At 39.4% G+C, this 12,851-nt stretch overlaps 1 protein-coding gene across 3 annotated transcripts in view; it reads right to left on the bottom strand.

Annotated features, from left to right (window-relative positions):
• Positions 1 to 12,851, bottom strand: part of Rabgap1l (RAB GTPase activating protein 1 like) — a 657,680-nt gene that overhangs the window by 132,186 nt on the left and 512,643 nt on the right. Inside the window, exon 1 of one of the 3 annotated variants that reach the window (XM_005363941.2) lies at positions 8,319 to 9,167. The exons of the other annotated variants lie outside the window; for them this stretch is intronic. Within the exon in view, the coding sequence (XP_005363998.1) occupies positions 8,319 to 8,486 (168 nt within the window). The 5' untranslated portion in view covers positions 8,487 to 9,167. Of the gene's footprint in view, positions 1 to 8,318; positions 9,168 to 12,851 lie in introns of those variants that run through there. 3 annotated transcript variants of the gene reach the window in all.

The following is a 12,851-nucleotide window of genomic DNA, read 5'->3' on the forward strand; positions in this document are numbered from 1 at the left end:
ATAAATAAATTAATTAATTAATTAATTAAAAAAAATTGAAAACAACTATGGCAAAATTTCTTAAACATACTAAGGATTTAGGTAGAAGGATACACAGAAATAAATAAAACTGAAATTTAAATATTTTAGCCAGGAAAAATGTCACAGGCCTGAAATTCCAATACTAAGGAGGCTGAGTTAGGTAGATCACCATGAGTATGATGCCAGCTGGGTCTGTGTAGTGAGTTCCAGTACACTTACCTCAAAACACACACACACACACACACACACACACACACAGATATGTTTTAAAGATGTTATGTAATTGACATGTTTTCTCTAATATATGAATGTTATTTTCAACCTTTAGATATGTGTGTTTTAACTGGAATACCCACAGAGGTTAGAAAACTACTAAGGGCCCATGGGGAAAGCAGGGATCTTTTAAAGGAAGGGAGAAAGAACACAGTAATATAAAGGGAGAAAGGGAAATAATGTAACAGGAAGGTTCAAATGGGAAGGGGTGGGACGGCCGGGTAGAGAAGGGTAGTTAGTACTACAGGCCCTTTGAAAAACCCGTATGGAAACCTAGTACTGCATCCTAAAATGAATACCTATATACATATTTAAAGAATTTAAATGAAGTTACCTAGAGTGAAGGGACAAGACCCAAGTAGGTACCACATGCTAGTGAACAAAACTCCCAGTACCAGGAATGAGTTATCTCTTTTTGAGTTGTCCATTGCGGTCACATAGATACACAAATATTACAGGGTATTGTCATTGCCCTTTGTTACCCTCTGGAACTTGAGAGTAAGATCCTATTGCTGAAGACAACACATAATTGAATTATAAAAGCTGGAAAACTCAAGTAGGTTCTGAGCTGGTAGCTTGGCTATCTGATTTTCTAAATCTACAAGACCCAATATCAAGCCTGGTCACTGAGCTCACATAAATGAACAAAGGGATCAAGAATGAAGAAAACTTTCTCTTTACACATTAGACATTTGTCAGGTGGGAATGGCACTGTAGACTGTGACTCTTGGAGGAAACCACAGTTTCAAAGGCAGTGCTTTGTAGGTCTCCCCATGGGGGTTGTGCCGAAACTACCTAAGGTTGAGTCTCTGTAGAGCAGAAATCAAATCACTTGGTGGCTGTCTACTTGGGCAGGCTGGCAAGATGGCCCTGTGGTTAAACCACTTGCTAGATGTACTGGCTAATTTTATGTTAACCTGACACAAGATAGAGTTATTTGATAGGAGGAAACTTGAATTGGAAAAAATATCTTCATAAGATATGGCTATAGGGCATTTCTTAGTTAGTGACTGATGGGGGAGAGCTCAGCCCATTGTGGGTGGTGCCATCCCTAGGCTGGTAGTCCAGGTTTTTTAAAAAAGCAGGCTGAGCAAGTCATGATGAGAAAGCCAGTAAGGCACCCCTCCATGGTCTCTGTAACAGCTCCTGCCTCCAGGTTTTTGCTCTGTTTTGAGTTCTTGTCCTGACTTTCTTGGATGATGATGAGCAGCAATGTAGAAATGTAAGCCAAATAAACCCTTTCCTCCCCAACTTTTTTTTTTTTTTTTTGGTTACAGTGTTTCATCATAGCAATAGTAATCCTATTTAGGGAGCTACGTAGGCCTGACAACCTGACTTTAATCTTCAGCATCCATGTAAAGGTGTAAGAAGAGAACGAACTTTACAATATTATTCTCTGATGTCAATCTGTGCCTGTGTATGTTCCCGCCACACACATACTCACCCCCACACCCTCACACACACTGTGATGAAGATAAGAGCAATAATAAGAAAACACTATTAGCATTGGCTTCCCTAAGTCAGTTGAACCCAAGAAATAAAAGAACTATAACAACCACATAACAAGGAGGCCCAGGGCTAGAGAGGTGGCTCAGAGGTTAAGAGCACTGGTTGCTCTTCCAGAGGTCCTGAGTTCAGTTCTCAGCAACCATATGGTGACTCACAACCATCAGTAATGAGATCTTGCATCCTCTTCTGGCCCGATGGCATACATGCAGGGAGAATGAATAAATCTTTTAAAAAACAAAAACCAAAAAAACAAGGAGGCCTAAGATTGGAAATACAGAAACCGGCACCTAAATCTCTGCATGGTACATAAAGGTAGTGAAATATAATTACAGACACTGAAATAAACTCATTCTAATTTCAAATCTTGCTAACTTGTGATGTTGCACATTTTTCCATCTTGAAAATGAAGTAAGCTAAGCTATATGAATACACTTTGTTAAGTCCAAAACAAATATAAGGGATGACGATTTGGTAAGTTACCTTTGCTTTGCTCAAATAGTCTTAGAAAATAAAATTTTGTGTTTAAAAACAGTGCCTACACTCACTGATACTTTTAATTCCACAAAGGAAGCTGTCCAGGGGCTAGAGAAGGTTACTCGGTGGTCAGAACACTGAGAGTGAAAACATGAAGACTTGAGCCCGAGTCTTGGCACCATGTAAAGAGCTGGGTGTGAAAGCTCACACACCTGCAACTACAGTGCTATGGGGGGGGGGGGAGGCAGAAGGACTGCTAGGGCTTGTGGCTGGCCAGCCTAGCTCCAGGGTCAGCGAGGTGAGAAAAGGCAGAGAATGATAGAGCGGACACCCAGGTGTTCTCCAGCATCTGTGCACATGTACAAGCGAGCCCATCTGTCATTCATAATAAAAATAAAACATTCTATAGTCCTAGTTCTAATAATTTATATTTTTGTGAATTTCAATAAAACTATTTCACTGTGATGATAAAAAGATATCATCTAGGCAAAGGATACTTAAAAACCTCCGTTGGGGGCCAAAGAGATGGATCGGTGGTTGAGTACTTATTGCTCTTGCAGATGACTTGGGTTTTGTTCCAAGCACCAACATGGCCACTCACAACTGTCTGTAATTCAAGTTCCAGAGGATCCGAAGGCTTCTGGTAGCTAGCCTCTGCCAGCCTGCATGCATAGGGCATACAGACATTCATGCACACACAACACCCACACACATGAAATAAAGTAACAAAATTAAAAATTAAACAAAAAAACCTTGTTCCTGTGTGTTCTAAAGACAACTTGCAGTCCTACTTTGATTCTAAAGGCATTTTCTTCCAATTTTCTATCTTTAAGAGACCTCTATAAACATTGTCACTTCAAATGCCTTTGTAATGCTATAAGTAGATTATAAGCTTATAGGGCTACCTCTCCACTTTTTGACAACTGTATCTAAGAGGTTTTCCCTCTGTAACTGAGGCACAGACACTTTATACTTTGCAAAGATTTGGATACTTCACTAAGAATTTAACAGAAAACAGGTGCTGGGAACAGAACCGGGACCTCACCCATACTAACCATTATTTCTACCCCAACCTACATATCCTTAGTTTGCTTTTTAAAAAATTGTAAAACATAGTAATTTATCTATGTGTGTGTATGTGTACCTGGAAGATTCACTGTATGTTTGTTTTTGGTTTCAGAATACATAGTCATGGCTCCTCACATTAAAGCAAAATGGAGGACTGGTAAACTTGCCCATGTGTGCAACATTGACAACAAGACACCTTCCTCAATTTCCTCTCCACTTTATGCTTTCAGACAGCGTCTCTCATTGAACCTCACTGTCATTTCAACTAGGCTGGTGGCCCATGAAATCACGGATCCTGACTTCCTTCCCTGGTACTGAGGTTACAGGCACACACCATCACACACCTAGCTTTCATGTGGATGCTGCTGATTAGAAATGACATTTTCCTTACTCTTAAGCACTTTACCCACTGATGCAACTCCTCAGCCCAAGAAAGACAAGGTTTTTAAGTTTAACACAAAGCCTCACAACTCAGAAACAAACATCCTAGCATTCTGCTACTTTGCTTGTTCTCCCTCCCCATATCCCTTAAATACATACTACATATTTGAAATACTTAATATATTCAGATTTTGAGTAGCACTGAACTTGTTTTATTAAAGACATATGTTTCACAGATGTCAAACATTTATATTATTGTTAATTTAAAACACAAGAAGTGCTGTCTCAGCCAGGATTACTAGTTCTAATACACACAAATTAATAATTACCTAGCTATAATGATGATAATGATGGATATAATTAGGCTTATAGTTGTATGAATATTAATCCCTGACAATGAAGAGAAGCTTAGCACATGATTTCATGATAACTTTTAAGCTTTAAATATGTACCCCTAACAGGAGACCAACACTTCCCTAATCAAACCAAGTACCCCCCAAAAATGTCCTGGCTTCTGACCCCAGAATTCCATCAAGCTAGACTTGATTTAAAGTGGAAAGGTGATTATTCTTCTACTGGAAAATTCTTATATTTTTGGTTATAAGCCTAGCCCATAGAAGATGAGCCAAGATAAAGCAACTAATTGCAAGGAAAAAAAATAAACTCTCAAAAAATAAACTTCTCCAACATTGTTAAATAACAGTGGTCAAAGGTAACATAGGGATCCTTAAGCAAATGTCTTTTCTTCACTTTCAAATTAAAAACTCAACCACTTTTAAAACCAGTACTTAAGGATAACATCTAAAAGTCAGTGCTTTACCAATACATGTCTCTTCTGATTCCCAAGCTTTCTGACAAATGTTTCAAATAATGTGAACCATATTTATCAATTACATATGCAGATGAGACATCACCCATTCCTTCATTTGAACAGAATTATATATAAAGATTATGGGCATGATTAAGACATTTATACAAGTTCTACTTCAGTTTCTTTTCAAGTAGTTAGAAAGAAATATCCAGAAGAAAGAGGTGGTTTTACTATAATGTTCTTGGCAGTTGCCTCAGTGGGAAGAATGAAATCATCAGGCACACAAGAGACATTAACGTAATTGCGGTCTATAGATTCCTACAGGTTCTAGGTATAACAGACCCAGGGTAAGAGCCAATATTTACACAGTACAAACTAGGGAACTGACTTTGGATTTACTTTGATATAAAGATGATTTGGGATTTCTGAGGGGCATATACGTGACACCTTCTGTGTTGGGGTCTTTAACTTTTTAAAAAGTTGTAATCTCTCTTCAGGGAGCAATCTTTATGGATTTTAGAGACAGAGTTAAAAACAGGAGCCATTTTGTCTCCAGTAGTCTTTTACCTTTGCTTTAAAGAAATATTTCAGAAAAGTCCAAAAACAAAGAACATATTAGGGCATATTTTGAAAGCCTAAGAAATTTCATCAAAGTAACATGTTGCAATGGTTGCTAAATGGGCAGCTAGAATAGTTGCTTGAAGACACATGTACACACACACATGCACACAAGAACACACAAAAACACACACACACACATATCCCTCTCAATCTTGCTTGAAGTCCTTTGAACTCACTGTAGAACTATCCAGGATATCAGTATTGAAGCTATAGCTAACACTAATTTTAATATATAATGATATGATAATAATTTCTCATGTCACATGGCTGCAAAAAGAGAAACCCTAGAGGAAAAGAAGCATTCTGACTGTGAAGAGAATAAAGGCGTTTCCTCTCCCACCAGAGTCCCTGCAGCACACAACCTCTGGCCATGAGCCAGTGCTGACACCACTTTGAATGTGTTTTCCCACTGAAAAATTCAGTGTAAGAATAACACATTTTCAAGTGACTTTTCTTTCTCTCCTTCCTTCCTTCCTTCCTTCCTTCCTTCCTTCCTTCCTTCCTTCCTTCCTTCCTTTCTTCCTTCCTTCCTTCCTTCCTTCCTTCCTTCCTTCCTTCCTTCCTTCCTTCCTCCCTCCCTCCCTCCCTCCCTCCCTCCCTCCTTCCTTCCTTCCTTCCTGTCTGTCTTTTTTCTTTCTGGTTTTTCAAGACAGGGTCTTTCTTTCTGTCTTTCTTTCTTTTTTAAGAAGCAAACTGGGTGAAATAGATCTAACATCTGTGTTCCAGATGTTTCTATTCTAAACTTCTAAGAACTCTTGGATGAGAAATTTTTCCTCAAGGTCTTTCCTAAGTAATAAAATTCTAGGTGAGTATTTAGGGGGAAAATTTGCATGGTTCTTTTCCCATCTGGGCTGTTTTTACTCTAAATAGTCTTTTTTTTTCTTCTTTCAGTTATGATGTCCAATAGGATTTCTATTTACGGTCCCCCCAATTGCTGTAGGTCTAAGAGTCTGTAGAAGAGGAAAATGTTATTTAGCTGATGTATGAGATGTTTACAGTTGTTTGCAGCATAGCCTGGACTGGAACTCACTATGTAGCACAAATTGATCTTTGGCCTCTGCCTCCTGAGTGCCTGGATCACAGGCAAGCACAGTTATGCCTGGTTTTGACTTTTGTGAAAAACTGGGGATCTGTAGTGTTTGTATGTCTTCATATATAAAACATGATTAAAATGGCAGTCATGTCTTAAACTTCAGTCTTGTCCTCTTAAGTGGAAATAAAATGATAATAATACTACATGTCTTTTAGGACCACCCTATATTAACCAGCCCTCAATCCTGAACCATCAGTCAGTCCAATAACATATGCTGAGCACCTGAACCCACCCACCCATTTCCCAGTATATATGTGAAAATTTGAGTGGTAACTCTTTAGATAGCAGATCCCAATTTATAGCCACCATGTTAATTAAAGGACACCCAAATATAAACCACATATAACCAGGATTCTATCAACAATCTTTCAAGGATAACAGTGTAAAATAAGGCCAGAGATTTCCAAATAGCCACATACACAGGTCAGCATATGCTGGTCACATGCCATACAGTTAGCACCATGGTCTAGGCTCTAAAATATACAGTACAAAAAATCCTGAGGAAAGCATTTACTTTAAATACCTCATTTAGCAACCAGATTTGTCCCACTGCAACATAGGGAAATATGTAACTTCAGTAAGATCTCAAGATAATATCCAACTCCCGGTGGATATTATTGCTAATTAAATGTTTTGAATTAGAAGTTTAAATTTATCTCTAGTATAGATGAGTGTGAGACATCTTAGCTATCAATTTTTGTTTTACTTCAAAAAACTGAAAATGTAAATGTTAAGAAGGCTATACCAGATGACTGTGAAGTCACTGATAGAAGCCCTCAAGTGTTGGCTAATTGGCCTTTAAGATACGGAAATTTGTCACACCAAGACTCAGAGATACAAGGAATTTGTTTAAATGTATATCAGCGATTCCTGGTGCCAAATTCATGAAATTAAAAATAAAACAACATTCATTTCTAATATAATTAGGATTTTTCAGTTTTGTCCCTTATAAACTGTGAATCAGGAAAGCAATTGTTTCAACTAGGCATTAAAACATATGTATTGAGCTTTTTAAAAATTCTTTCCTACATGGAAAAGGAATTGTTATATTTTTTAAATGACCTCCCTATAATTGTACACTGCTCATCACACCTAACTTCATCATGTTATGTTGAACAGACTTTTTTCATAGTGGGAAATTTCTCATACACATGACTACAGAATGTCTGTTATGATCAGACAGAAGAAATGGAGGAAGAGAAGTGAGAATTAAATACAGTCTAATAAACAACATTGTACCAAAAAGATACACATCTGAGAGAATCAAATGAATCTGTAATAGCATTAAAACTCCATCCTACAAAACAGACAAAGCTGGGTTATTGTTTTCAAATCAAATGATGGTATAGGACTACCGTGGACCAATTATATCACCCAACAGTTGCTAGGCACAGCTCTGGAACCACTGAAGAGAAACCCTGCCACAGCAATTGTGGGTATTTAATTTAACCCTTGGTAGGAAATAAGAAAGGATGATTTTTCTCTTGTTCAGGAAATCAAATAACAAACAAACCTGACTCCTCAGAGTCACACAACAGACCCAGTAGCTGTATGCTGTTTTATAAACACACAGTTCAATCACCCCAGGAGAGAAATCTGCAATTTCCTACTCAAGGATTTTTAGGTAATAAATCCCTATTGCCAAAATCTAATTGGGAATCATGTTGCAGGGCTTGAAAAGCCAGCCATGCACAGTCTAGATAGATGGTTATTTCTATTGTAAAATTTAACCCTTTGGGAACACAGATAATATAACACCCACATCAAGTTTTGGGGTTTTCTGCTTCATTGCTGAGTCTAGCAGCCTGAAAATCTGTTTTTCTCCCTTGCCTCAGAGATAATGCCACTGATATGACCCTGGACTTTGAGAAAACAGCCGTAATTTCTTATAGCCAATTAAGGAGTGGCATGGTCCAGGCTCAAGGAAGCTACACAGCACTCAGTCTTCCTTCTCAGTAGGAAAGGGTGAAAAGGGAAGAAACCAGGAACCCACAAGCCTCTAGAGCAACATTCTCACAGGACGACACAAATTCTCTACAAATTAAGTTCAATGAAAAACAGTCTCACCGCCAGAAGCCGGGGCACAAACAGCCGATGCCCCATTCCCAGAAGTTCCAGCACCCGACATGCATACTCATTCACCAGCTTGCTCCTCTCGTCGTGCATGTCCTGGGACTTTCTGACGGGAGGTGTGAGCTTAGCAGCTGGGGCTGGGCAGGGTACCCCTTCTTCCATGAGCAGTAAATAGGTATCCAGAATGAGAAAGCTGGATCTCTCATCCACAATCCTAAGAACTGCAGAGAGAGGGGAGCCAGGCTACGTCTCCCGAGGAGGATGCACAAGATCGTCTATGATGGGAACTGTCAGCTAATGTCGCCACAAGAAAAACATTTTGGCTGAATTATCAACTATGCATAAGCCCTGGAGTAGATTGGTTTGAATGAAATCAAAGGCTGATGTAAATAAAAAATGGCAAAAGCAATTGAATCCTGGAAAAATGGCCAGGAGCGGAGCAGGAAGAGTTCAGATGCATGTGTAAAGATGGACAAGCTGCTCAGAGGGCTCTAGCATGTGTGACTGTGACCGTGTGTGTGTGTGTGTGTGTGTGTGTGTGTGAGAGAGAGAGAGAGAGAGAGAGAGAGAGAGAGAGAGAGAGAGAGAGAGAGAGAAAGAGAGAGAATATCTCTGTATGAGCTGTATGAGCAGGCGGCAGTAGCAGTAGCCAGGAAGCCAGGGCAGTTGTGAAGCTGCAAGGAGAAAAGGATGAGCTCATTGCAATCCGTGATTCCTGACAAGCAGCCCTGCTGCTGTGGCTGTCGCTGCTGCTGCCCTGTTACTGCTGCGGCTGCCACCGTGCTGCCTCTAGCTGTGAATCAGTAATGAAGGGGTAAGAAAGGAAGGGGAGCGAGCAGAAGGGGGAGGTCGGTGAATGAGCATGCAGAGTGAGTCTCAGGGGAGAATGCTGTAATAAGAAGCCAATGGCAAGCCATTGGACAGATAGGCTTTCCCTTCCCAGTCCACCTTCAATCAGTGTTAGTCTGACAGTTTATGCTGTTGAATCCCAATCACACAGACAGATGAACTAGCTTCTCCTTACATGTGGTGCTCACAGTAAAATCAGACAGACAGACAGCTAAAAGGCTGACCCATCACTCTTGCTTTCTAGTAAGAACAGATAGAAATCAGATCTTATTCTGTGTGTTTAAAGAGGGAAGCTCCGATTCTTGTCATATTACCCAAATCTTCAGACAAGATCAGTGTTAGGGTAAAATGACAGATTATGAACAGAGGAGCATGCACCATCATTCAGTAACTGACACACCCTCAAGCTAAAGAGTTTATGAAAATATTGTGTCCTTTTGTAATTACATGTAATTGTAGAGTATACAGAGCAATACAACACATTGGGAAGGCTGGACACATTTATATACATGTAATATGCTAAAATAAAAGCCTACAGTGCAACACTACAAGTACTATTTAGAAACTATTAAACTTGAAATTCTTAAAACAAAATAATTTTCATATGCCACACACCTTGATAAGTAGCAATTTAATTCTGATGTTTTATTAGACAAAATATAGTTTCGGCCATTTCTGATCAAATAAATTCTTCCCTAAAGAGGCTGCTAACATTAGGAATCAACCATGTTTTAAAATTTGTAAATCTCTAAGTCAGATCTTAATCCTAGAACTCAGGAGGCAAGGCAGGAAGATCTCTGAGTTTGAGGACAACCTATCACACAGGAGCTGCGAATCTGGAAGTTATCAAATGCAAACTTACTGACATGTCCTTATAATCCAAATAAAAGAGAGAGAGAGTAACTATGGTAATGAGATTACAGGGAAAAGAAACAAGAAGGGATTTATTGCCTCCTTCAACAAAATGTTGTTTGATTTGTTCCCAAAAGCTCAAGAAAACTAGAAACAAAAACAAAAACAAACAAACAAAAACAAACCTTAAGATTCCACCAAAAATGGTGATACACATTTATAATACTAGCACTTGAGAAGCAGGAGGATCATAAATTCAAGGACAGCCTGGGTTACATAGCAAAACCCTGACTCAGAAACAAAGGGCTGAGGATATAGTTCTATGGTAGAACACTTGGCTGGCAAGGCTTTGTTTTTTACATAATCATATACATATACAATAACAATTAATAAAAAAGAGACCGTGATTTTGAAAGAGAGAAAGAAGGGGCATATGTGAGTGTTTGAAGAGGGGAGAAGTAAGTAGAAATTATATAATTAAACTATAATCTCAAAATTAAACAATAAAAATACGGATTAATAAAAAGCTTTTATTTTTTTTATTTTTATTTTTTTTCGAGACAGGGTTTCTCTGTGGTTTTGGAGCCTGTCCTGGAACTCCCTTTGTAGACCAGGCTGGTCTCGAACTCACAGAGATCCGCCTGCCTCTGCCTCCCGAGTGCTGGGATTACAGGCGTGCGCCACCACCGCCCGGCAATAAAAAGCTTTTATAAAGTACATTTTTTACCATGAAAACTATGGATCTAGTGTATGTAATCTGTGTGTGTGTGTGTGTGGTGTGGTGTGTTTGTATGTTATGTATGTGTATTTTAGCTCCTAAGATTTAGAGGAAACCTTTACTGGGCTGCCTAGAATGGGGCACATTGTGTTAGAACTAGGAAACTAAGGAAGAAGTTCTTGACCTTTCATTCTCTATACACAACACACACACACACACACACACACACACACACACACACACACACGTGTCTTAGTTTTTACCATGTCTACACTCATGTTCCTGAAAGAACAGTAAGAGTGCTCCTGAAGGAGATTGTGAAAAACACCACCATAAACAATCCAGAACCCAGAGCATTCTGGCTTGAAGAGGGAGGAAGAATTCAGCGACTTCTTAGCTTACAGAAATTTTTCTTGGAAAGAGGGTCTTACATATCCCAGATTGGCCTGAACGATCTTTGTGTGTGTGCTGGCCTTGACCTTCTGGTCCTCTTGCCTCTGCCTTCATGTTCTAAATTATAGATGTATGCCATCATGCCAGGCTTATACTAATTCATATAATTAGTTCTTAAAAAAGGGTGTGGAGCTATTTCAACTCAAATGACTTGGTATCAAAGAACACTTAAGACATTTAAGTTTTTTTTTCCCATATAAACTAGAAATGATAAACTTCTTTCCCAAAAGGATTATGGTTTTAAAAAAAAGTAAAAATGAATCAAATCAATATGATTTGTCTATTGTTTAAACCATAAACTCTATGGTTTGTTTCTCAAGCTTATATAGTAAATTTTAAGTAGCAAATTCAAAAATTAAAATACAATATCGGCAAGCAAAGTATTTAAAATATTTTGATGTATTTGATAAAAAACAATGCAAGCATCATTTTAACGATAGTCATAGATCTCAGTTTCCCCAATTTCCCTATCAACTGCTCCTCAGAAACGCTTTGTCTGCCTTCAGTTTATAGATGTTGTCTTAGTCCATTTTCAGTTGTTTTTTTTTTTTTCAGAAAGAATCTTTGTCAATATTAAGAAAATTAACTATTCTAGAACACCATTCAGCTAAGTGGAAGACTGGATTCTGGGAATTTTTAAAGCAACAGAAGAGCTACTGTCACCTCAGAATTTTTCTTCTGTCTTCAAAGTCCAAAATACCTTACTCACTGTTCAAGTGAGTCAGTAACAAAATACAGAACATTTTCTTAAAGACGGAAATAGAAAACACTTTACTGAGTGAGATAACCCAGACCCAAAAAGATGAATATGGTATGTACTCACTCATAAGTGGATTTCAGCCATAAACAAAGGACATTAAGCCTATAATTCGTGATCCTAGAGAAGCTAAATAAGAAGGTGAACCCAAAGAAAAACATATATTTATCCTCCTGGATACTGGAAGTAGACAAGATGGCCAGGCAAAAGTAGGGAGCACGGGGGTGGGGGTGGGGTTGGGGGAAGGGGAGGTGGGGAGAGAAAAGGGAGAAGGGGAGAATTGGGTAGAGCTTGGGGGAAAGATAAAGGAAGAGTGGATATGGAAGCAGGGAAGAAGATATCTTAACTAAGGGAGCCATTTTAGGGTTGGCAAGAGATTTGGCTCTAGAGGGGTTCCCAGGTGTCCAAGGAGATGTCCCCAGCTAGGTCCTTGGGCAGCAGAGGAGAGGGGGTCTGAACTGGCCTTATCCCATAGTCACACTGATGAATATCTTGCATATCACCATAGAACCTTTATCTGGCGAGGGATGGAAATAGAGACAGAGACCCACATTGGAGCACTGGACTGAGCTCCCAAGGTCCAGATGAGGAGCAGAAGGAGGGAGAACATGAAAAAGGAAGTCAGGACCACGAAGGGTGTGTCCACCCACGGAGATGGTGGGACTGATCTAATGGGAGCTCACCAAGGCCAGCTGGACTGGGATTGAATGAGCATGTGATCAAACCGGATTCGCTGAATGTGGCTGACAATGAGGGCTGACTGAGAAGCCAATGGTAATGGCACCGGGTTTTGATTCACTGCATGTACTGGCTTTTTGGGAGCCTAGTCTGTTTGGATGCTCACCTTCCTAGACCTGGATGGAGGGGGGAGGGCCTTGGACTTCCCACAGGGCAGGGC

The sequence above is a fragment of the Microtus ochrogaster genome (assembly GCF_000317375.1).
Source record: "Microtus ochrogaster isolate Prairie Vole_2 chromosome 6 unlocalized genomic scaffold, MicOch1.0 chr6_random_2, whole genome shotgun sequence".
Taxonomy (NCBI): domain Eukaryota; kingdom Metazoa; phylum Chordata; class Mammalia; order Rodentia; family Cricetidae; genus Microtus; species Microtus ochrogaster.